Source organism: Lepidothrix coronata, unplaced genomic scaffold (genome assembly GCF_001604755.1).
Source record: "Lepidothrix coronata isolate B3197 unplaced genomic scaffold, Lepidothrix_coronata-1.0 Scaffold0, whole genome shotgun sequence".
NCBI lineage: Eukaryota > Metazoa > Chordata > Aves > Passeriformes > Pipridae > Lepidothrix > Lepidothrix coronata.
This window is the reverse complement of record NW_016690180.1, coordinates 9,656,774-9,684,184: the sequence shown is the minus strand read 5'-3', so window position 1 is coordinate 9,684,184 and position 27,411 is coordinate 9,656,774. Positions and strand designations below refer to the sequence as shown.

At 34.7% G+C, this 27,411-nt stretch overlaps 1 protein-coding gene across 4 annotated transcripts in view; it reads right to left on the bottom strand.

Annotated features, from left to right (window-relative positions):
* The window catches only part of ATP8A1 (ATPase phospholipid transporting 8A1), a 114,332-nt gene that overhangs the window by 22,984 nt on the left and 63,937 nt on the right, over positions 1–27,411 (bottom strand). For all 4 annotated transcript variants that reach the window (XM_017834849.1, XM_017834988.1, XM_017834911.1 and 1 more), the window contains 9 exons: positions 23,999–24,171; positions 17,726–17,909; positions 17,509–17,619; positions 12,467–12,541; positions 12,223–12,345; positions 9,677–9,755; positions 7,388–7,449; positions 3,480–3,536; positions 2,879–2,986 (listed from right to left, as the gene is read on the bottom strand). In XM_017834849.1, the coding sequence (XP_017690338.1) occupies positions 2,879–2,986; positions 3,480–3,536; positions 7,388–7,449; positions 9,677–9,755; positions 12,223–12,345; positions 12,467–12,541; positions 17,509–17,619; positions 17,726–17,909; positions 23,999–24,171 (972 nt within the window). The remainder of the gene's footprint in view (positions 1–2,878; positions 2,987–3,479; positions 3,537–7,387; positions 7,450–9,676; positions 9,756–12,222; positions 12,346–12,466; positions 12,542–17,508; positions 17,620–17,725; positions 17,910–23,998; positions 24,172–27,411) is intronic.

Sequence of the window (27,411 nt, the reverse complement as noted above, 5' to 3'; positions counted from 1 at the left end):
ATTTTATAGGAATGGCTAAAAAAAGAAAGGGTTTAAAAATATTTAGATGAAAACATTCCTCTGCATCCAGTGAATGACTTTTCCATCACCTCCAAATGCTTTTTCTCTCCCTTTCAATAGCATTAGAATTTTACTTTCTTGGAACTGAACCAGGAATAAGCAGCAAGAATTTTATTATTTTCATGACATTAATATGAAGACTTTAGACTGAATTCTTATAAGAGTGTTTAATTAGGTTTTTTCTATCTCAAAGAAGCCATGAAAAAGATGTTTATAGGAGACATATCATCTAGCTGAGACTGAATGGTTAGATGAGTATTATGCCAAGAATACTGATTAGAAAGACTATAAACCTACTAAGACGGAATTGCTGTTACCAGCTCAAAGGAGCTGAAAGGGAATACATTTAAACTTTCTAAGGACTTTCTACAGTTATATAACTATATTCATATATCTATCTATCTATCTCTCCTTATAAATCTGAAGTTTATTAAAAGGGGGCATTTTTAATGAACACATCTGGGGAAAAAAACCCCTTGAAGATCCCCTTCAGCTTAATTTATCAGATCAGACCAAGACAAAATGGAGTAAAAGCTAAGAAGTAGAGGTCAACTTTTGACACAGTCATTTAACTTTTGCCAAATGTACTTGGATGAATTTTTCAAGTCTGATTCACACATTTGAAGAAATCAGACAAGCAGTACATGCACACTTGCCTATATGGATTTGTTTCTGTCACATCACAAACTTTTCCACAGTTAAATTTGTGAATCTTTTAGTTTGAATATTTACAGAAGGCCTGGACTTGCTTCAGAGAAACTCAGTAATATTCTGCCCTGTCAGAGGCCACCCAGTCAGTAAGGGGGATTCCAGGAGAGCATACAAAAATCCTGCTTCCAATCTGTGCTGCAGTATGCATCAACAGGACTTTTAGCCACACAGAGTGCAGCAAAAAAAGCTAGACCAGAACTTCTAACATAAGCTTCTATAATATGTTTAGGAGACCTTTTTCTGATGTTACAGACATCTAACTATATTCTTAGAAAGAAAACAAAACCAACCTCAGCCAACAACACTCCCCTTCAAACAACTTCATGCACGTGCACACATTGAAAGCCACTATATACACATACATGCATAAGCAAACACACTAAAAAATAAGACTACCCATTTCAAGTATAGATAAGTTTTATCACAACAGAAAATGATTTTAGTTTCATAACTCAGACTACTTTTGCACAATGTTGAACTCAAACCCCAAAAGTGTTACTTTTGTTGACAGCTACATCTCTTTATGAAGAACTGTTTTCCCAAGTTCATAGGAATTACAGTCCCTTCAAAAACATTTTTTCTCACAATAACGTTGTAGTTTGAACATGTAATTAGTAAAGTGTTGTTATTTCAACAGTGAAGTAGCCATCCTTATGCCATACCAAGTACAACATGCCCTTCTGCCCTGTTGTAAAACAGAATAAGCGTGGTGTGCTTATCACCATGGAAGTTCTGCTGTCTTAAAACATCATGAAGTTTTTACAAAATCTCTAAACCCACCAAATTCCAACCCCCTTCTGTTATTTCTACAAAATACAGTGTATATGAAATGCTGAAGTATGATACCCTCAATCACTTTAATTTAGAATAATGTACAGATTTGATTTTGAGTAGGGGAGGTGATGTGGTAATGTACAAAATCTCTATATATAAATAGGTAAGAGATTATAATAGACGAGGAAAAACAAAAAGAAATTGTATAATTTCAAATTATTTTTCTTAGGTATCCAAGTACTTAAGTACTTTCCATTAAAATGTAGTAGTTACAGAAATGCCTACATACTACTTTTTCCCGTAATTGCTTATACAGGAGGTTGGATTTGCAGGTCTTAATTACCTACAATTAAGGGAGAGATACACCTACATTTCCCACATCCTGCATGAATTTTTAAATTGCTGAATTATATCACAGTGGTGGTGGAGTTAAAGGTACTCACTCTTTTACTGGTGTAAGACTTGATTTAGTTGATATGCTTTGAGAGCAATTAGAAGAATATCTTTCTGAAACAAGCAGTTATTCTCAGTTTCTGAGAATGCACACTGAGAATGCACACTGAACACCTCAGCTCAGGGAGTACTGGTCATGCCCAGAAGCAGACATGTAATATTAAACTTCAGATGTTTCTGGAACTGAATGGTATTAAGAATTTGGGACTGCAGTTCCAATTAGATCAGTACAGGCAGCAAATAAGCACCTTTTATGGAATCAGTCCAATTTGCAATATTCAGAGAAGGTTTAAACAAATGGGATAATAAATGAAAGAGAAAACAGTAATTACTGTCAAAAGGTTAAAGATACAGTACAGTAATGCATTCCAAGCAGTTCATCAATAGAAGAAGAAATGTGTGCATGACAAGCAGCTCATGCAATGTTATGGCACCTCAAATTTTTTGAGGCATTTTACAGTTTGAAATACTTGGCAAATTTTTAAAATTGAAGATGAAAAAACAGCCTTAACCAGGGAACTGCTTGTGCCACCTCATTATAAAAAAAATGCTTCAGACAAATAAGCACTGTAATTCCGTGTTCTGGATTTGGTAAGACTTTTCTTTAGAAAATTAAAGCTTACCCAAGAACTGCAAAGGAGCTTACCTGTCTATTTTTCCTCATTAAACCACATACAGCTTGTTAGCTGAGCTCCATTTTCACAAGAGTAAAAATCCATTATATTTTAAATAAACATTGCTACCATATTGAAGGTATAAAAGGTGGAATGACATATGCATCTCTAGTTAGCAGAAGGATACAGAAGACATTAGGCCAGTACTAAAGATTAAAACAATAATTTTTTCACACATTTAGATATTAGTTAAAATATACTTTTACCTCTCCTGACATATCAGGTGCCATAGGAATGACTGGCCACAAAGAAGAGTAGATTCCAAAAAACACTACCCAAAGTGCTATGCTTCCCCAGATAGCTATATGGCTGAACTGTTAAAAAAACAACAACAAACAAACAAGAACAATAATCACAGATACATTGTAACACAAAATATCATCTTTGCTACTTAGTATTTGCAATATGATTTTGATATATTGGATGAAATTTCCATGCCTTTTATTAATTTAACTCTACTACTTCAGTTAGCTATTTCTTAAAGGAAAATGATACTATCAGCAGCAATATTACTGTATTTTAAGCCAATTTTAATTCAGTTACAATAAGTTCATAGTACTTTGATTTTTCTGGTTTCAGAATTACATTAAGCTTTATCCCAATGTCCTCATTTTCAATATAAAGCATTATTTTTTGTATGTGGATATTCTGTCATTCCATACAGGAACCACAGTTTAGTTTGCTGCTTTGAGGAGGGCTGACAAACTGCTAAAGGGCATAATGTAATCAATATGAAGAAAACAATACAATTATTCATCCATCACATTTTACAAAATATTTGAGAATATGATAAAGACATTTGCTTACCAAAGTCCAATATGAAGTCTCTAATCCAGCTTTCAAACACACAGTCAGAACCACAAACTTAAAGAGAGAAAGACAGAAAGAATATTCTTAATTAACATGGGAATCTTAACATACAGAATTTATTCGTTTGGTTAAACTGCCAGGAAAACAGAAGAAAAAGTAAATTGCCACTAGAAGATTTAAAGATACACCCCAGTATCTATGTTCTGCATACAAATAACATGTTGAATAAGTCTGTTATGTAATTTTCATTATTCCCTCCCATCTTTACTCTTTTCTTTACGCTTTTTATGGAACAGTCTCTGAAAACTTATTTTCCTGTAGGACATGTTCCATTTTAATTTACAGATGAGCAGTAGTAAACAGTTTATAATCCCATAGCAAAGACTAGCTGATCCAGGAAAATTGTTTATCTACTTTCTTTGAAATTCACTCCAATAAATTTTCTGTTTAGCCAAGAAATAGTTACTACATTTCGTAACTCGCTTGTGAATGTGTATCACAAGTTTGGCTTCATGTGCAGTCTGAAGAACATGTGGCTGAAAAACCAAGTCACAAAGACAGAGCTTCAAACATAATAGCTACAGTTTAAGATCTAGTCTGTTGGCTGGGTTGGCAGCACTGATGTCAGTGGGTTTGTGGTTGAACTTCAAGCAGCCTCAGAAATCCAGAAGAAATGTACTTCAATCAGAATCTGAAAATAACTAGTTAAATATGTATGACAAACCTTTCACTATGTCTTGTGCACAGAAGGATACAAAATCTGCCAGAATACTCTGCCCTGTAAGTTTGTTCTTTTATTTCTGAAAATATTTCAACTACTGCTGTATTATTAAGGACAAAAAAAAAAAATTCACAGCACCACAATTCCATTACCTAGAACATGTATGAAATCTGATTAGAAGAAAATTAAAGGTGAGTGTTATAATTGGCTTAGTCTATCCAGTTCTGGTGCTATATGAGGATGAGTGAAAAAAAATATATTATGGAAAAAAAAAAACCCCAAACAAACTCATCTGTCACACTTGCTTGCTACTTGAGTCAGCTGTAAGAAAAGAAAACATCCTTCTTTAGGATGAGATCAAGAATTCCCATTGCACAGACAAAATGTATACATGAAACAAACACTACAGGTCTCTATAAAAAGAAGTACACACTGTGTGAATATGTACTCTTTGACTGATCTCTGAAGGGATCTTAACTGATACCCCTAACAAAATCACTAACTGTGCACAGCGACTCCCTCAAGAACACGGGTTTTATTGCTTCCTCCCGCCTTGATCCAAACTAACAATAGGTCACTGAATCCTACCCAGGAAACAAGAAATCAAACGGATATTCTGTATAAAGGCTGAGTTTTTTCAGAAAAGACCTCTCAAAAATGGTGGTACAAAAATTTTCATATTTGAAATTTATGTTTGATGAAATAATTCCAGGACATGATATGAATGAGTCCATATTCCTGGCTTTCTGGATCAAAAGAAACGAAACTGTATTAATTTCTGAATCCCTTTCTTACTGATTTTTGCAGAACTGATGAACGTAGACCTCTTAAACCTTCATACATGAAAAGCAGTACGAACAATGAGAAGTACCTTAGCCTTATGATTTTGATATTTCAAGACAATGCCTGACTGACAACTGTCACTGCACATACACTTCACATGCACTTGAATTCCTGTGCGAGAGCAGGAATAAATCCATTACAACTTCATTGATCCCCAGACTTTTAATCTGAAGTGAAGAAAAGTAGAGTTTTCTTGGGAAATTCTTGGCCACTCTACAGGTTAGTAGCAAGAAGTTAACCTCTCAAGATGGTGAAGTTTCAGCTCTCCTAGTTGACACGCAGTTGCAGAAGGTGACAGATTAACTGCATTGTGACCTCTGTTTTAGTGATTATGGATTCAGCTTGACAAACAGTAAGCCATATTCAAAATATCAGAAATTAAGTAATTTCTGAAAGGCACTGGAAAACGTTGCTACAAATCCGAAAGGGCAGTGTTCAGTGTTTGTGAATCAGCTGATGTCACAGATGATACTCACATGTGCTGCAGTACTTTAGGATTTCAAGACATCCATTAACTGATGGGTGACAACATTCACAGCAATAGTTTTTGAACACTCAGTTCCATAGGATCTCAGTGAACTCTTAGGACAGCAAATGCAACTTGTTTTATCCTGGAGCCAAGCTTAGTTTTGGAAAAAAGCCCAGAGCAGAGTGCCTGGGTAAGATGTAGTTCTGGGATGGATTCAGGAATGAGCTACAGCTGTGACTGCAGCCGTATGTTGACTAATTGGGTTTAACAAGTGTACAGGGATAACTCTGCAAAATGATGGCTAATATAAGGGATACTTGTAAAGCAAAGCAATTAAAGAAAAGGAGATGCTCCCAGAAACTTACTATAGGTGATAGGGCAGGTGAAGTTATTTTACTCATGTATACATACATACAAACTAAAACTTCCGCTGAACTGAGCAAAGTTGCAACTTCTAATAACAGTAAACAACTGTTCATTTGTAGACAGGGCAAGAATCCAGAGCAGTGAACTCTCCCCAAGAAGAACTTGTTTCACTTAAAAAAACAGGTAGTTCTGGTAGATACTTTTATCAACTATTTATCAATGTCAAGATAAATGACTGTGTTGTAAACACTGCCTGGTGTTATGAGATCATAATACAAATAGACCTGTGCCAGTTGAACTACTCCTGTCAGGACTGAGCTATGACAATGACTGTGACCTTACATCTTAATTTTATTAAGACTTGCATAGAAAACACTTACCCAGGATATTCCATCCACCCCTAATGGAAACCAGTGCATCATATGATTAATAGCATGATCATATGCAACTACTGCTGACAAAACAAGCTGTGGTTGCCTTTTGGAACACGGAAAGGGAATTGTAGAGCAAATAAACTTTTAAGAGAATGTGTGAAAAATTTTTCTATGTGCCTGAAAGAACCAGTTTGAAGGCCATGTACTGACTGGCAAAAGAAACACAGGAGATGTCAACAGTGGCAACATTCTTAAAGGACTACGACGTGTCTAGAATACTTTTATTTCAGGTATGATGTTTCCCTATTCCCTAAGGAAATTGATATTGATGTGAATTTATATTACAGCCCACTTATTTTGATGGAAGAATTAATTTCTTTTTTGTACCTGCCAACAGCAGGAACTTGAAAAATTAATTAAACTTTTAACACTGAAGAACAGAGAGTAAGCCTGAATCTAATTTTGCTCCTAAGAGAGATCTTGGAAAACCCTCATCTCTTGGGTAACACTTGTATCTAGTAAGTAAAAAACAGATATTTAACTTTATTAATTTATCCTAGGAGATAAAAGATTAAGAGGAAAAAAAACCCCAACAATAATGACTAGTATCTATGAGAGTATCAGAAGATTACTGTCAGGTATGAGTCAGGTATAATTCTGGCAGTTTGATTGCCTCTGAAAAGCATCCCACAAACCTTTGTTCTGTGTGGCTCTACGCCTCTTTTAAGGCCCCATCATAAATTAAGAGAGAGAGAACAGAATTGTATCTTCACAAGTCCATAAATCAGTTTGATAGCCAATAACCTGAGATTTCTCCAACACAGAAACTTACTTTAAATTACTAAGCATGCTAATTAGAGAATTATAATTCTCATAATTTAAAAAAATAGACAGTTTCCAGTAAAGGACAGATGTATCTTCTGCATCTTTATTAAACTGCTTCATTTAAAAAACTGGAATTAGAATGCCAAATGCATTTCAAAGCTTCTCAAAGAGTCATTCAAGAGCCATTTCTTATTCTTAAGGGACTTCTTAAGGCACTACACTAAATCAGGTCTTCTATGAAGATAATTATTATAATAATAAACCCACATCTTTTAAAGAGTTAAAACCAGCACCAATATAGACTTACAGTGTACACAGTGTTCCCCAGGAGCAGGTAATCTGAAGTCTTACCATTGCCAAACACGGTACCTGGAGAAGGAAAGTGATAAAAATAAAAATGTTTAAACATCCACAACAGCACTATATGTATTATTTTTGGTACAAAAGAGATGGTACCACTTTCTATACCTGTACTAGCAGCATATTTTACCTTAAATTGTGTTGAACACTAGAGATCTATGACTTGTATATCTCGCAAGGCTTTTCATATCCGCATGACAATACATGGAGTGTAAGTTTTGTGTACTGTACAATGGTTAGGTACCATGGAGCAAATTCTGACAAACAACTCTTGTAAATCCTTACTTATTCTTTGAGAACGTATTTCTTGATAGACTCTATTATGACACATGCAGTTTGAAATCTTCACATTACAGATAAGAAACAGGTGGACAAGCAAGACTAAAGACTAAACTGGAAAATTTGATCAAGAGAATGGATCCGGGAGATTTTAATGATCTTCAAGATTTGATTTTCAATATTCTAATAAATACCTGCTCAAACATCCACTCCACTGCTTAACAATATAAACCTAGCAGTAAAGAGCATAATGAGGATAAGACAGAAGAACAGGCAGGCAGCTAAGTCTATGCCCATTAGCCAGAGTGCTGGGACTCAGCACTTCTATGCAGAAATCTGAGCTATCCCTCATTCTTCCCATTCCTCCTTTCATGTTTCAGGATCTTCTTGCACCTCTTCTTTGCTAAGAGAAGGTGGAAACTGAGACCTGTTCTCAGAAGTTCCTGTCTCTGGTACTCATCAGCTCCTCCCTAAGAAACTAATAGGACTATTTCCCTTTCCTCTTTACACACACAGACATCAGATTAAATTAACATCAGCTTTCATTCTGCACTCATATCCCCTTCATACAAAACTCCGTGCACCAGCTGGACTCAAGCCAGGTACTGATTATACTACCTCACCACGTACACAATTCCCCAGGTCCCAATTCTGCTCCCTTACTCACCTTTAATTTCTCTAGGAATGAAAGGGGAAGGCAGAAGGCAATTTGTTCAGACTTGAAGAGGCCCCTTGCCAGCAGGTAAGTTCCAGCCCAGGGTTTGTGGGCCAAGAAGGCCTGTGCTACACTGCTCTCACAAGTGCTCATGCAAGAATCTCAGCTTTGACTTTCACACATGAACTCTATTCTGCATCACTATATATACTCATTAAACACTTCTCCATCATGTAATGCATAAATCTCTCGCATGGATTGGCTACAGCTTTGAACAGGGATTTGGGTTTCGATTTGAGATTATGGTTTTAGAGTATGCACTGACATTCTGCAACCTCATTCCTCCTGGGCTGTCTAAACCTCACTGTGATATGAGTGGCCTTTCAGAGAAAACAAGCCACCACATACCTCCCTTTACCCACTAGGAGTCTCCTGAGTGTAAAATACTCTGCAAGAAGTTTTTCTCTTAGCCTTTTCAGGCACAAAAAGCTGTGACAGTCTCACAATCTAGTCTCAACAGTTCCAAAACGTCCATGAGAACATTTCTGCCCTCTACGCCATGGCAGACTGCATGGCTATATCACTGAAACCAAGCAGACTAATTTTCAGAAAAGCTGCAAGGTACACACTCGGTTTTTTCTCCCCACAAATTGTAAGCAAAACAAAACTGCACCCCTATGAGAGCTCCCCCAGCCCGAAACACTCCCACACGCTGAAAGCAGTGCTTTCAAGTTTCTTTTAATTAACACCACTTTCCTCTCAACGACCCCATTTCCTTTGGCAGCTCAGGAGCATATACAACAGTTGAACTAGAAGATGGATAGGACTGAGCAGATGAGGTGTCACCGTTCCTCTGCCACAGTACTACTCACGGAAATGTAAACTAGCAGATCAATATGCCCTTGAAGTAATAGGAGAAAAAGTATACACAATACTAAAAGCTGACAAAATGTAAGAGACAATACAAGGGACAGTAGAGATTTAGGATCTCAAAGGTGTTTAACATGGTAGCCTATATAAAAATTAGCATGATTAAATAGCAACCTCTTTTTCTCAATCTTGTTTCAGTTTGCATTAACCCTACTTAGATAGTTAAATGTATATACACATAATATTACTCCTACTTATAAACACTTTAAATAAAACATTCGAAATACACATCTGGTCTAGTTCTAGAAATGGTATCTTTAAATTTATCCACACTAAACTGCTAGTATTTATAAAGCTTCCCTTATAAAAAAGATAATATTTAGATATTTTGTACTTTTCAACATTTATATTTTTATTTTTCATAATACTTACCATGCTGGAGGGCTTTTAGTGGAAACCAAAACAGAATGAATGAGTGGAAGAGGCCATTTAAACAATGAACCCAGAAAACCTAAGAAAGAGAAAACAGAAAATCCATGAGAACCATTTGCAATAAACTAGCTCTGTGAACCCTGACCTTTCTTTTTAGCTGTGTGTTAGATTCACAAAATGTGTTTCTGTCAGGCCACCACTGTGAAGTAATATAACTGACAGGCACCTTCTGCCTCTTAGCTCTTCATGGGTCATTTGTTTATTTTTATGCTTTGAAAAAAGTGTGTATTATCTCCTCCTTTTAATTTCAAATCGGAAGGGAAATTAAAATATAAACATATGGGAATATATTCAGAAAAATGAAACTAAACCAGACAACTGGAACAATTGCTACATTCTATGCAGGGAATTAAAAAGGACTATAGTTTTTATAATTTGCATTTTGCATAAGAATAAATTTAGATGGTACAAAAACCAAAACCTGTTTTACATATGCCTTCCTACATATCCTCACATACAAAATAATTAAAAAAGGACAAATAAAAGTATCTTCCGTAAATATCTCCTTACATGCTTAATTCTTGAAGAGCATAATTTTATCATATTTAAATTCCTTTCATGTATTTGCTAAATAATCAAAATTTTACTTTCAAATTGATTTTAATTTGTAAAAGATGCCTTCTGCAAAGAACTGTATTAAGGTTAAGGATAAACAGTCTATTGATGCCTTCCATAATATATTGTATAGTGACATAAAATGACTTAATAAAAAATATGTAACTCGTTTCCTTCAGTATAGCAATAATGTTTTTTCCACTAATAACACTTTTGACTACTATGGCCATTATTGTAACTAGCTGATGTGTATTTTGAGCGTTAAGGTGTTCAAATCATTGAAATTAAGTTGCCTGTCTCACATTTTCCACAACCTCTCAAAGTCTTTTGTTAGATTATACAACTACACCAGGTTGCATGATCCAATTGACACTGCAATACTTTGCAAATTTAACTTGTGCTACTCATTAACCTTTGTCTCTCCTCCTTGCTATGTCATTGCCAGAAGTTTTTATTTGACAGAAAGCACAGGTGGGTGCAAGAAAAATTAGTTCTACTTTTCCATTTTCCTGACCACTTCTTTTTGTCACATGCTAATCCTTTAACCTCTGTCATGACCTCATAACCTTTGATCCCTTTTACCATAACAAATATCTGCATCAACATTCAAGGCAGTAAAATCTTTAACACCAACTATTCAACTTATATAGGTGGGAATTTTGTAGCTGGCAAGTTTGTAGACGTTTACTCAAAACAAGTGTTGTATGGGAACAGCCACAGAATATCCAATGAAGTCAACACTACATCTGTGTAATAACAGAAATATTAAAGACTTATCTTAAAACAGAAAAATCCAAGTTCTAACTCATGACTAACACTATTAAAACTATCACCACACAAAAGTGTCTGTATTAATGGGACCACAAAAAGTGTCATATTTGTAAAGCATTCACAGTGACGCCAGAGACTATGTTTCCTAGTCTCCTTACAACTTTCAAGTTTGTGTTTGCAGGTAAAGGGATGCAGTGAGGAAGAAGGAAAGGAATCTCATCCGCTTCAGTGAACAAAGATAGTTTAGACAAATAATTCTATACATATTGGGGTAACTCCAGTTATACAGCACAAGTGGCATAGATATAAGAGCTAAGCAAGCTAAGCATGCTGTATCAGCTCTGCATATCTACTACAGATCATCACATCTACACATTGTTAATTCAATGACATTGAAAATATCCCCAAGTTCAACATAAAATGACATTACTTGAAATGCCATAATCATATTTACAAAAAATAAAATCAGAAGGAGCTCTTACAAACATAAAATACTCATGAAAACACAGGCTCAGGAGCAAGTTTAATTTAGTTTATGAGAGATTATTTATGGACAATGCTGTGGAAATTTTGTATATTTTATGTATTAAAGATTCCTACATTCTTTTACTACTTCTTGTCCCGGTCTCTCTAAGATGAATGTCATCCATTTCCCACCAAAAATAGTCTGATTCCTTTTAATCCACCCTGACACATTCTTACTCCCAGTATTTTTTTCCCAAAACTCAAAATTAAACCATAAAATCACAACTCCAAATTGACAAAGAATAGTACCATGTCCCTCCCTCTACAAATCTAATGACAGTTCTTATTGTCCTCAGCAACACTTCTCCACAGGCTTCAGTAATCCATTTCCATATAACAGTACAAATACATACAGCCGAGCGACAGTGAGGTCTAATCACTTCTGCCTATAGAAGACAGCTTTATTACCAGCAGAGAAAAAAATATCGGGGCTGAAAAAAGTAAAGTGCTTGTTGTCCGTTTCCATACTTGTTAAAAATGATTTGCACCATTCACAGACAAGTGGAGATGTGGAAATAGTAGTATTAAAAATCCCCTCCATTTTTAATTATGAGCAGCATAGAACAAAAAGGATAAATATATTGAATTCCTATGCATTTTTGCTTTATCATAATTTGATTTTTTGAAATATCTACCTTAGTGTTAAAGTCCAGTGCATTTTGGGAAGTCTTGTATAACTCTGGATATTTCAGCATATTTTCCTTTCGGCAGGATCTCTCAAATATTCCAAGAGTTAGTGGAGGCATTGCTGTAAACATCTAGTAGATAGATTAAAAAAAGTAAAATTGCAAAACTTCAGAGGCAAGGAGTTACTTAAAGATTGCTTAGTTAAGAAACTTTCATGGTTAAAAATAACAAAAACCCCACAAATCATCTTACCACATTGTAAAGACCTATACACCATCTTTCAAAAAGAATTTGTCCAGAAAAGCCATTGACAAACGCAAACCAGATCTGAAAAAGATTAGAACCGTGTATTACTCAAATGTCTTGCAAGGTACGATAAACAGATTTTTCCTCAGCTTTGCAAAAATGAATATCTTTAGAACACATTTACAACACAGTTGAAAAGGTTTTGGTTTAAATCCATATGAAAAAAATCAATAATAAAACCAAATTGCAATCAAGAACAGATAATAGGCAATCTAGTCAGATTTGTGACCAATTCCATGTAAATATGAAAACAAAGGAGGTTCATTCAAAGGAGGGACATTCAGAAGAAATGTCAGGTCCTTTAAGTATTTGAGTGATTTAAGCTGACTTAACTCTTAATGAAATTAAAATTCTGAGAAATATGAGGTTATGGAGGGGGAGCCTACAGATTAGTAGTCATCATCTTCTCATTGTTAACTTAAAATTCTTAACTAAGAAGTCATAGAGCAAGCTGCTCTTTGGAACCAAAAACTGTACCAATATTCTTTAGTCATGAGAGGATCAGACTTTACCAGAGCACTAAATCAAGTACAACTATTTAGTTAACAAGCACTAAGTCAACTACAGGGTACTTTAGAGAGGCAGTCGGGTATTTCTTTTACTGCACAATTTTTATCACTTTTTGCTAAAAGGTTGAAAGTAATCAAATTTAATTTGAAAGGTACAATAATATATTTTCTAATGTTTTTCAGCATAGCACACAGCATATCTGCTTTCTCCTACTTCTTCATGCTTGTATTAGTTCAATGACAAAGTGGAGAAGCAGCATGTCTGACGAATCTTTATTAACAAGATACACTGAAACTATATTTTCTAGGACAAACATAAGTTCTCAGGTGACAAAAGTTAAAATCATCTAAACAGCACTCTACTCAATTTAAGACTCACATTTTTCCAGTGAATTTTTAAATGTTGCTTTCCTACAGTTCACATTGCTACATCAATATGTATGTTTATCAATATGTACTTAGGCTGGCCTCCAGGTGACTGGACTCTATGACCAAACTCAGATTCTTTTTTTAATCATGTGGTGGAATGTCTGAATATGTTTATGACTACTTTGAGATGGAAAACCCCCTAAAATCAACAACTATTAACACTAAAAATCAGAGGTAAAATCCAGCCAAAATTGCTATTTGTTCAACTGTACCTGCAAAATAAGTTTTTAGGACATTGAACATGATAATGTAGGAGCAGACTCAAACACTTCTCTCTTAAGATACAGGTCCTACGCTAATAACCTAAATTACTAATCTAGTACCCCTATACAGAAAGGCAGGTGATGGGTGTTCTTAAAAAGTATTTTAGACCGCATAAGTGAACGGGTAGTGAAAATTCAGACCATTCTATAGTTCAACGGCTATAAAATTTCCATCAAAAAGGAAAGATTTAGGTACCCAACTCACCTAAAATGAGATGGCCTTTAAGGTAAATCCTTGTATTTCTAAGTTTTCAAACCATATGATGCAAAAACTTGGGCATGAGGACAATCACTTTCTGCTGTTTGTGTTTCAAACTGAACTCGGTGCAGTTTGCATACATTAAGTAACCCATGACATATCGAACAACAGCACCTGAACTCTGCAGCTCAGGAGCAGTGTGAGTATACACAGACAGCCTGCTCATATTTGGGGTTATGCATGATATGGGTCTCAGTATGATCATGGGCATTCTGATATGCCAGGCAAAGGAAATCAGGAACCAAATGATGAATTCCAGTTATGGACATGAGCAACAGAAAGTGAGTAAACTCAGCCGTGAGATGAAAAGAGCTTGGGAGAAAAAAAATAAACCCCTCACATCAACCAAAGTTTGTGGAACAAAAAGAAGCCATTACAGATCTAATTACTTAGTATAATCAATGTGTTTACATATTATCACTTAAATTGCTACTAACAGCCACATTTAAAGATCTCTGACTGAACTTTAAATCTGAACTCCATGCATCTGTTTCTTCTGTTTGTCTTGGTATTTTACTTTTTTATTTGTATTTTCCCCTACATGGAACATGAATGACATATGCAGATCTTCAAAATTATTATTATTTTTAAAAATGTAAACTTTTTTATTTATTACAAACCAGTTATTTTACGTCATTACTAGTTATTACTAATTGGCAGAATGAAAAGTAGGAATAGGAAAATTTTGTCCCATTTATGTTGAAGGGTGATTTGCATAACTTCTCAAATGAGTAGTTTAAAAGAGGTATGCAGTGATGGTAATTATAAAACCAAAACCAATCCACAAAGAAGTTCTCAATGACTAGATCAATCTCAATCCCAACCATCATTATAAGGTAATGACAATCCCTTCAAAATAAGTATGAGACTCTGCATAGGCTTATCCTAGGTGAGTGTGATGCTCTGTACAGGGTTAATAATGCACATTAGTGGTCTCTTAGAAATTCAGAGTTTTCACTTGTAATTTATACTGATACTTCAGAATATAGCTTCTAAAGTCACTGGGACTAGTCCATACAAAAGGTGAGGCCCATATTTAAATAGCTATTGCATCAAGACACAGAGTAGTAAAAAATTATTATATCCCACTTTTAGTTTCTTATGAATAGGAGTTTAAATGTCAATAAGCACTAATCACTGTCTGGGTATTACTACAGACCTTCACCGTTTTCGGAACAAAGAAACCTATGACACTTATTTCATATCAGCTCATGAATGCCTAGAATACAGGCTGTATTTTAGATTAAATGGAATATTTTACATTACTAGCTTGATTAGTATGAGAAAACATTTAAAAACATAATATGCATCTATTACATAAAGTTGTGTATTTTTACTTATTGTCAGCTAATAAAAGGAAACTTGTTTAAAGCAACTTCCAGACATGCCTTTCAGAGTACTATTTTCTAATCTTCAAGACAGAGGAGGCGTGGCCACAAAAGCCTCACAGACGTTTTCCTGATGTAGCATTTCTGCATATTAAGCAGCAGCTTACAAATACTCATTGAGCTCTCTGCTCCCACGCCTGATCTGTACAAAAAAACTGAAAAGAGAGACTCAAGACTGGCAGTTGTCCTTTCTGGAGACATTCAATGATGAATTTCTGCCCATTCACTCACACTATTGACATGAGCTATTAACACTCTGAAAGTTTTATGAGCTGACAAACGTTGGGTGTACAGGAATTTAAGTAGAAGTCATCTTGTCTTCCAGAGAAGGTGTACATGGCAAAATGCTTGCATGCTTTATTTATGGAAGGGTCATAACCCATATCAAAATTATCTCTTTGTCCTTCCATTCACTCATGAGGCAGAGACTACCTGTTCTAGCCTTTTGTATTTTCAGACTATGATCTCTGTACCTTGCATTTAACTTTTTTTCTTTTTATTCAAAGAATACAAACAACGGGATACTTATATCTAAGTTATAAATTTACAATGTGTTTGCAGGTAACAATGACAGAAAACTAAGAAAAATAAGTTAGTGTGTTCTAAAGACTGCTTTGTATTTTTCTATAAGCACAAAATATACATTAATACTTTTTTTTCCAAATATTTCTAGAGCTACTGGTTTTCAGTACTTCTGGAAGTCTGACCATGTAAAGTAGATATTCATCTTTTGAAAGACAGGATCTAAAGTTTGCTATCACTTCTAAAGCAAAAAAGGATCTTTAGTGAATTTGGTTTTTTACAGCTTCCTACTTATGTTTTTCTCAACAGGCTGCAAACTTGCTGCCACTTAGATTGAAATCTATTTGCATCAATAACACAATAAGGAGAAAAAAGACAAAAATAGAAAATGTAAAAGTATGGTAAGAAAAATGCACTCTTTTGGCTACAACACTTGTACATAAAAAGACAACTGAAGTATTTTCAGATATTACAACAGTGTAAGGTCACATACATAAGTATCAAAATTGGAAATATTAATATAACATTTACATCAGGTCTAATAGAAATAAGGCATTTTCTTTTGGTAAAACTGAACACTTACTCTGCAAGTTTAAGATACTAATTTGAAAATACAGTAAAAAAAAATGAAAGTTTTAAGAATATCTCTTAACCCTGTTAATACAAAAATACATAAGACTGACCTATAAAACTTATTTTGTGATCAAGCTTTGTAAAAAATTAATTTTTCCCCCACATTTTTAACCCAAAGTATCATTGGATATGTAAAGTTTGAATCAATTATAAACATAATTACTAGATACATATTTGGTTGTTAGAAAGCAAGCAGCTGTTGAAAGAAAATTAAGGGAGGGGACGGAGGAAATTTAAAAATAATTTTAAAAATCCATTCAAAATTTTAAGGTTGCCATGTGGTCATGGAGATAATGAAAACTATAGCTATACATGTTGTTTTAACCACACCTACCAATAAACATACACTTATTAAAACACAGTCCTCTCATGCTCCTGTATTATTCACAAGATTCCAGCCTCCTTAAAATCTCAAGTGAAAAAGCACAGGTCAGCTACTTTCAGGAAAATATCCCTGTTCATGAACTAGAGCCTAAGGAGGCAAGGTTACCCCATCAGCAAGTGAAAGGTTTGCAACAGCGTAACTAAACATGTATGTAAAAACCCTGGGCACTGTTCTGAACAGCAACAGCCCTGAAGTTTAACAGTGACCTTAACAAGGGCTTCAGATTGCAAACTGGACAGTTACTGACACCAGCTCAAGGATCTTAAGCACATACATATCTTGATATATTTAAGATGACTCATCACTGTATCCCCTAATTATGGTAATGATGTTGCAGGTACAGAATTTTAATAAACTAGCAATATTATGCAACACAAACATTCAGTACGAATATTTATTATAAATTTTTAAGACAATTGAGGTTTTCAAAGTAAAATAAATCATTAATATTAATCAGTTTATTATTAAAAAGAAAGACTCAGTACTAGTAGGTTTATTGACAGTTAAAATGCTTCCTTAAAACCATATATAATAATCAAAACCTCAAAATATTAAAGTTCTTACTTTCAAGAAGTAACATTTAATGTATTGTAAAATTACCTCGATAATATAAAGGACAATATTTTTGTAGAAACAATACAAGATGCATTTAGCTACTCTGTTATAATTCCAGGCTCCATGAACCAACAGCAAGTTCTTCAAATACTTGAACTGAAAAAAAATGAGAAGAATGAACATGCAATCAAAACATGCATACACCAATATTAGTTTGATATTAAAATACTTTATTGTAGTACTTTGCAATGTAATGACTTACCTGAGCAATTGAGTAGTCTGAAGAATTAGCAGCCTGTAGACCTTCATTCCCACTAATACCAACACCAACATGTGCTGTTTGTATCATACTAACATCATTTGCTCCATCACCAATCGCTAGAGTTACTACCTTAACTTGTTTTTTAACCATTTCTACAACTTCAGATTTTTGAAGTGGTGATACCCTAAGGGGTAATGCAAAGAAACAGGTTTAATACAGGACTTGCAAATGAATGTACTTTCACAACATAGTTTATATTCTGTGAACAGGTAATAAAAATAGGCCAATCAACATCCTGATCAGAGACATGGTCTTGTTATTGCCCTTCAGGGCTAAAAGCACATTCCCAGCAAAATTCACAGAAAACTTGGATTTGTTGAAGCAAGATGTTAACAGCACTGAAGAAACACGGGTCAAACAGCAATGGGCCCCTAAAACACAGTAATGGAACGAACCTCAGATGCTGCCACTACCAATATTAACTTACAACAATTGCAGATATTGGATTCATTTTATTGTTATGCTTTTTATTTTTTTCTCTGTTTAAATACAGATTTTATACACAAACAACAAGATATTTAAGAGATAGATAGCAAACAGTCACAGAGTGGAGTGCCACTATCTTAACACAGTCTACATTGATAAATTAGAGGGAGTAACTTTGAAGATTAAATCTTGATCCTCTACTTAAATTAGCTGCTGGTAACTTCTCCCATGTTCTTTTCAGGACTGTTCCAATTATCCATCATTAAGAGAATGCCTGTCCACAGTTGGGACAAATTATTCCAAGGACAATAGCTCTACTGATGAAACTGTATCAGTTCTGTCCACATCTACCATTGTATGTGTCACATGTGTACCTTCCATTTTGTATTGCCAAAGTTCTACTTTTAAAGTTCATACTCTCATATGAATTCGGCCCTTGCAGTATTGAGACATCATAACTGAAAATAACATACAGAAATTATGTGCTAAAACTGCTGTGTTTCACAGGGTGGGGAAGGCAAAGAGTAAACCTTAAGCAGTGTGGCAATCCACTCTCGTGCAGCCTGGCACTGGAGTCAAGGATAAAACCCTATCCCTCTTGTTTCATGGTACAAACAGAAACAAGATAAAATGCAAACAGCTCCATGAGTCTGTCTCCCAAACAACCACTGTTCATTGCTGCCTACAAAGACAGCAATTCGGGTACCAAAGCATGACTCCTGTGTGGAGATGGCTATATATTAGTACTGAAAACTGGGGTAGAATCATGTATTTATAATTAATTTTCTACAAGTCTTCTATATGGTCACTCAAGGCAATAAACCTCCTGGGACCATAAGCTTCTGGAAAGTGGCAATTCAGGTTGTAAAAGATTTCCCCAGCAGTTACAAAATTTCACGGTTAATGCTTATAGGTAGGGGTGCTCATAAGCTGGACTTAACTCTTCCAGGTTAAAAAATGAAATAAACCCACAGAAATATAAAAGAAATTAAGAAAATAAGTTCAGGGGAACAAATTTGCAAAGTAAAATCACAAAAGAGCAATTACTTCTAAATAATTGCTGCTCACTGAGACACTGCCAGGCAACATGGATTATGGAGTTCATGAGTAGAGTTCTCACCTGAACCAAGACTGGTGTATGGCACTCACAAGCTCAGTTACAAAAATAAATGTTACCACCAGACAATAAAATTCTGCCATATTGTGGCATCTGTGCAATGCTGAGGTTGCTCCTGCAAGCTGTGGGTCCCAAAGGCTGCATTCTCATAAGTACGTAAATACTGGAAGGACTCGTCATACTTGACAAAAAAATATACTATTATATTATTAATGAGATTCCTGATAGGTAAGTTGTTTTCTAGTTTAAAGACTTATAGTTCGAAGAATTCTATCAAATCCAGTAAGTGTGTGTGGCAAAAAATACTGCCCTATTTATACTGATTGACTTTTAAGATCACAAACCAGTGCTAATGAGGGCAATAATAAAAACAAGCCACCTTGTGGAAACAATTTTTCTTCGGCTATATACATTAGTCAAATTATTTTTCAGTACATGGCATAATAAAATGTTCCTGCCTACCCACTGATGTCTGGCATTACAGCTAAGGCTGAATGATTTGCCTGTCTTGACACTGGACAGACTGACATTACAGGTTACAATGCATTGCTCTCAATTTGGACCAAAATTTTGATCCTTAATTCAATTTGAGAAGAAATGTTTTCTTTTTCCACTGGTTGCATAAATTTTCTCATCACACTTCTTCCTATTCCCCTTAAAGAAAGCTTGAGAAACGGAACAAAACTGCCATCTCTTTTCAAATAAACAAGAAAGATATTCAATTCTCCACATTCAATGCTATGTTTTTAAAGAACACTGAAGCATCAATTATGTTATTTCCATTAAGCACGTAGATACTAATAACAATGCTTGGCCATCACTTTGTCCAGCTATCTGTAGTAAACTGTACCACAGCTACCAAAAGCACAAACAACAAGCAATTACATGATTGCTGAAACTAATGGCCATACTAGCTACCTTCCATTCGGGATGAATATGAATGCAATTAGAAAACGATTAGAAAACAATTTTAAAAACCAGAGATAACATAACTAAATCATGACAGGCAAGCTACAAACATTAAAAATGGAAACAAAATTTTTTCTTAAAATTGACAGCTGAAGCTTGTGACCAATTGCATTGTGTTCATTGAAAAAGTAAATGCAGCAGAGTGAGAAAAAGTTCAGAAAAAAAACCAAATCTTTGACATCACATTGCTATTATCTATAGATCCAGAGCTACAAAGATTTGTGAAAAGTTAACCAAAAAGGGTAAAAGCAGAAACAGTATTTGAAAAATTTTGATGAACGTGTCCTTTAGAAATGCAAATTTCACTAAACCAACATTAATTTCCAATGAAAGGAATGTCTTTCCCACTAATATAAAGGCTATTTGTTAGTCATCTAAGGTTGAACATGATTATTCTGAAACATAGCTTAGAACTGTAGGAGAAAAACAAGGTTTTCTAGACATGCTTTCTATGTTCTGATACACACATTTATTCACATAACATTTATGAGGAATTAAATTTGGTCTAAATCAATAAATTATAGTAACAATCACAACTCTTACTCTGAAACTCTGACTAAAAAGCTGAAAGAGGACTCCATGTTGAGGAAGTCAACAAATGTATTAAAGAGAACTGTTTCAAAACATCGTATTTTAAACAGAAATTTTTTTAAAAAAAGAAAAAAATTGAATGCTCATGATCTGTCTTCCTGTGTGTATTTCATAGAGAGATGTGCAACTTCTGAAATTAAAGCACATTATCTTTTTTATAAATTCATTAATATTACTTTTTTTTTTTGTAGAATGAGATCTTATGTATGCATCATATTCACACAATTTCACTAGGTATCATACTTTCAATGGTATCATTTCATGACTTCAGTTCACATCATCAAGGCACTCTTTTTACTATGGAACAGACTGATACTTGATTCAATTTTAGTGTCACAGAAGAAATACGAAGGAATAGTTTAAGGTCCATAGCTCACTTGGAAAAGAAAAAAAAAAAGAATATATTTTCCATTTTTCTCAAGCAAATGTCAGTATTTTTCATTTTACATACCCTATAAAGTTCTAGGAAGTAAAAAAATTATCTTTTAAGAACTAGATTAAACCTCAACATTAGAGAGATTACTGAGTTCCCAGTATAGGGGTACAGTAAATGGTTGCCTCTCTTTCTTAAGCCATTGTGCTTAACACTGAGCCTGTGTTATGAAGAGAAACTGAGCACCTGGTACCTAAGCTTGTCTTTGCTCATATATGATACTCTAACTAGTACTGAGTTTGTGTAGCTCTTCTGGTTTTCCTCTCCATTTGCCGGAGGACACCTTCTCATGATTCACACTTGGGTGTTGATCCATCAACTGAAAAAAACCCACCCCAATCCTACTCTGTGCCAGTTAGGTAAAATTCTTAGGTTTTAAGTGCAATGAATCAGAGAAAAATGTTGCATAAAATTTAATTGTCTGACTTTTCAAAAGAAAAAAAAAGAAAAAAGAAAAATAATAAAGCCTTCAAATTAAAGGTAGCTGTGTAATTACATTACTCAGTGGTCAACACAACTCAAACTATCAGACTTCTGAAAAAGCTACTCAGGATAACTACAGCCTCACGGAAAATCTGGGATGAAAGTTTCTGGGCAAGAGCCCTTCTGAAAAATTCTCTGGTTCAAGTACATGAAAAAAAAATTTATATGATCTTTTGCCACATTTTATTTGAACACTGCTGTTGAGAATTGTATCAAGACTTGCTACAGCCAACTTATACAGAAGATTCCTGACCTGAGTACTTCTTTTTCATCTTTTTAACTTTACAGGAACAGTGACTTCTTTCCCTTTCAGACAATGTTATAGGGGCAATTGGAAGATGGCACTCTCATTGCCTCAAGTTCATGGTAAAACCAGTAAAAAATATTTTTCGTTCATTTTGCTCACTCTTAGCTGTACGTTTTTTTCTGCAGAATAATCCATTTAACATTCTTCTCGCACATATTACTCTGAAACTAATATAGAGTTGGAATTAAGTTAGTCAAAGTCTTTAAGCCAAACATTTGCTTGGAATTCCATACAGCTCTTTTTTGAAAAGAAATGTCAACCAAATATTTGTCAGTCTCATCTGTGTTACCAGTGAATCTTACCAATGGAAGATCCATAAGTAATAAATGCTTCTTAATAAGTGAATACTGCCTGAAAATTTAAAAGAATGTGACTAATACAAAATTCTAGAACCAAGGAGAGGTTAAGATGTTTACTGCCTTTATATGGAGGAAGAAAGGGACAATATTTTTGTTTAGTCAGGATGATATATATAATTTTTTAAGGGATTCACCTTAATTAAAAATTGCCAGTTTTTAACTATTTATTTTCAAGCTCCAAGGAAATAAAGTTTTTGTCACTGAAGATAAAGCATTTAACAGAATAAATATTTTGACAGAATTTTGACTTTTGGGAAGCATGTGATATTAAAAATGCACACATTAAAACAGAGTGTGTTACAAGCAAGTATTTTAGTTTTAAACCTGTAGCCAATTTTTAAACAACCACAAAATATGTCAAAGCATATATTTAGATATGTATTGAAACCAACTGACCTAAGTATATTATAAAAGTGTTAAGTGTAGAAATGGCAGAGAGAATGCTACCAGACCAAAAACTTTCATTTTGCCCTTAGTTGTTTCATTACAAAAATGCAAACACTAAAAGACAGCTTTACCTACAGAATATCCTTCAAAGATTCCACTGTTCAAGGGAAAAAGCAATATTATCTCTTCAAATGGCATAAAATATATTTTGAAATCAAAGAAAGAGAAGAAAAAGAAATATGGTTTTGAAAGCATCTCCTGCTTGTTATTATGCTGAGCAAAACTCAACTTAGTAGAACAAGCACGAAGCTCTAAATTTCCGGTCAGAAAGGCTACTGCCATTAGGAAAATGTTTATACACAGTATAAACTGTGTATCAGTATAAGATCTCAGCTGAAAAGACAGTAAGATCTTAGTTTGAAATTCTGAGTGTTTCAGGCCAAAGCACAGTTACAAAGCTTAACTATTAAAAATTAATTAAAAAAATCTCTTGGTTGCATAACATATTGTTTGATAGAAAGGATGGAAAGACTATAAACCAGGTGATTATTTGGATACTATAACCTTACTTGTTTTTCCCTGTCCTTTTGCAAGGCAGAAAAATAGCTTCATTTTTGAATAGATTTTTCAGATTACTCTGATTTATTTTGATGGAACAATAGAAGCTGTAATAGTTGATGTTTACAGAAAAGGATAAAAGGTTTCATTGTACAAAGGAATCCCATAACAACCAGGCATAATAATGATTAAAAAAAGGTGCTTTCAGCAGCTTCAGGCAATAAAAAGCAGCCAAAGCGGTACCTTTAACATTTCTGTGCACTTCTTACACAGTGTAATCCATTTACAGAGAAGGCGGCTGTGGAGAAAGATCTACAAAAGAATACAGATGTTCTAAATCTGCAGTTAACTGTAGCATCAATTCAAGGTCAAGATTAGTGTCTCAACCTTGCTGAGACTACCCTTGATGGATTACAAATTATTTTTCTGGAAATATGCAGTCTGAATGACTTTGACAGATAGACTCCATTGCAGACTGCTTTACGGAGATATTTAGCTTGAATAACTGTATTTCATGACTTTCGTTTCTTAATTTTTGTATGTCAATAAAAATAATGTAGAGAGAGAACAATGTAAACCTTACCTGCAACAAATAACAGCTTTACATGACAAAGCCAAATCCAGGAAATACTGTCTCACTCCAAATGTCAAAGCATACTTCAGAGATTTACCATCAATGATGAGAGCAAAATCATTTTCCTTCCTTAAAGCATCACCAAGAGTACTGCAATGATGGCTAAGTGTCTCTCTTGTTCCCTGTTGCACAAAAGAAATTGTGTCCATTAATTTTAATTCCTACTATTCTTAAATCTGATTTTTTTGGGGGTGTGAAATCAGAAACACTGGCATTTTGGTTTTTGAGGAAATTGCCTTTTGATTGATTGTGCTATCAAATAGTATAAAACGAAAAGAATATTTGCAACAGCTGTACTATTGGAAACCACAGTAGAAATGGTGTGTATGACTGCTCCTGCACTCTGCAGAAAAAAAAAAAGAAGCACGTAAGCTGTGGTGGAACTTTTAATGCTCTTTAAATGGAAACAATCTTGCCATAAATATTTGCCAAAAGGCATTATTAAATAATTTTTCTATATATCCATGCAAGAGACCATTCACGTATATATAGATACCAGAAGAAACAACTTCTATTCACTATTATATAAAATGGTTCTAAATGTTTAGCAAAAAGGAAACACAGATAATTCATGATATAAGTACATGCATTATAACTGATAATTCTATCACGTTAAATGTATATTTTAACATAATTTAACAATTATAACATCAAGTATATGTTATATAAAGGAATGTATTTTGTATTTTTCATTTGCTAATGACAGTTTGAATCACACCTACACAAGTCACTGTTTTGTGGTCCACTACTAACTTCAGATTACATTCAGTAGATAATACATTCAGCTGTATTTATGCAGCACCCTGCTTTGGAAAGGTCACTGACATCTAGTTAGCTACAGTACAGCTCTACCATGGAGTGTCAGGAAGGAGGAAAAAATATTGCTTGTTGCATTTCTTTTTTAAAGGCCTTCACAGAGCTACAACATACTCTTTTTCCTATTTTTTCCTGCCTCATAGCCCAGAAGTAAGAAGGAGAGGAGAAAGGAAGATGAAAAAAACCCTCTTCTGCTTATAAAATACTCAATTTGGAAGCCAGTAACATCCTATGACAAGGTTGCTATTTTTTCTACAAGTTTACCAAACAAATAATTGTGCTACTTCAGCGATGTCAGGTATACATAAACAAAATTTGGTGTAAGTACCTAAAAATAAAACACTGAACTAATTAAATATCTCAAACCCCTCTGAAATGAAATTAAAGAAACCCTCTGAAATGAAATTAAAGATAGTGCTTTGCCTTTTCAACCCAACGTACTCCTCCCAGTTCCACACACTGTTGTCCATGTTTTTTTGACTACTTTGCTTCTACTGGTCTTCTAAAAATTCACTGGTTTATCTAGAAGGAAATTAGGCTGTTGGAGAATTCTGAACTTCAGGTGTCCTGACTCCTGATGAGGGCAGCACTCCCTGGACTCAGCACTGGTGAGGCTGCACCTTGAATTCTGTGTTCAGTTTTGGGCTCCTCACTACAGGAAAGACATTGAGGTGCTGGAAAGAGTTCAGAGAAGGGCAATGAAGCTGGTGAAGGATCCGGAGCACAAGAGTGGGGTTGTTTAGCCTGGAGAAGGGAGGCTTGGGGGCCTTATCACTCTCTACGACTGCCTTAAAGGAGGTTGTAGTGAGCTGGGGGTTGATCTCTTCTCCTAGGGAAAAAGCGACAGGAAATGGTCTTAAGTTGCACCAGGGGAAGTTTAGATTGGATATTAGGAAAAATTTCTTCACTGGAGGGGTGGTCAGGTATTGGAATAGGCTGCCTAGCAAATTGGTGGAGTCACTGCCTCTGGAAGTATTCAGAAGACTTGCGTGGATGTGGCACTTAGAGACATTGTTTAGCGGTGAACTCCTCTGTTTAAACTGACTGTAATTTTTTATCACAAGCAGACATACCATCAGCTCCAAGCATGCTACACATTAAATAAAAAAACCCCTACCCAAACCCCAAGACAAAACAAAGTCTTACCCCAACTGTAAAACTGTTGTATTTAAAATTCCTTTGTGGGATAACTCCCTATGCTGAAATGTCCCTTATTCACTTGACACCATTTCTATAAAGTATTTTTCAATGAAATTGAGTGGAAATCAAACTGTTTTCTAGTTACAGTTAAAGTTCATGATTAAAAGAATAAAGCTATATTATAACTTCTGTCTACGATTAACAGTACTATACTGAAATTTAACAGTCCATTACATTACTATAAAGGTAAATAAAATCCAGTGCTCTCTTATGTAAGAACTTACTAACAAAAAATCACATTTTGTTTGTGAAGCTAAGCAGATGTTCGTGGAAGTAGAGCCTTGAAACAAATAATGATGCAAAAAACTGAGATATCTAAATGCTTTCTGTTTTATACTAGCCAATGTCTACTGGAGAGCAGAGAGGTGGATGGGTCTGGGATATTTTTAATTTCATAAATAGAGGTGTTGGTTCATATAAAAGAGGATCTTTTATTTCAGCATATTCTTTGTAAATTCAGTTCACAGAGCTGGGATACAGTCTGGACAAATATATTTTTTTACTCTAATCTCCTCTGTCTTGCATGCTAAGGTCATAACAGTGACCAAATTGAGGAGGTATTTGTTGGTTAAATCTGTTTTTACATGTCTTAGGGACAGGGGACTCTGCCTGTCAATAAAGGGATTAGAACTGAGGTAGCTACTTTTTAGGAGAAGTCAATGATACACAAGGGACATGTACTATTGCTTTAACAGCAATGACAAGAAGTATCCACTTACTGCCACTGTTCTCAGTATAGTGTTTCACTGTTTTTCGGAAGAGTATGCAAACCAAGAAAAGCCAACCTTCCTACCTCCTATGAAACTATCAACATTTTCATATAGCAAAGTCTCAAGTGTATTGGCTAATTTTCACTCAGAGATTTGTTGGGTAGTGAAAAAAAAAAAAAGCAAAGTTAAGGACCTTATCAAAGACCTTCCCTGTTTTTTCAACAAACAATGATTGCAATCTTTCAAAAGCTATCCAATGAACTAAACTAAGAAAAGAAAACTTGAGCCTCTACATTAATATCACAGGCTACTTGAGTCAAAAGTTGCTTACTGTATCAACAGATATTAATCAACAGCTTCTGTCTGTCCTGTGTTTGGGATTTAATTTTAAATGTTATCAGCAAAAATATGTTCCTTAAGACAATCTGTATTTGAAATATAGGCATCATGATTAAATTCATACTAACTAATGTTGGAAATATTCTAAATGGGAATAAAAAATTTAAAGAAATACTTATTTAAAAAAAAAATAAGTATTTTAATTCATGTTGTAGCCTACTCTTACATGCTACCATGGTCATCATCATGGCGAGGCTTCGCGAACGAAGATTTGGGAAGGCTCTATCCACATTTGCT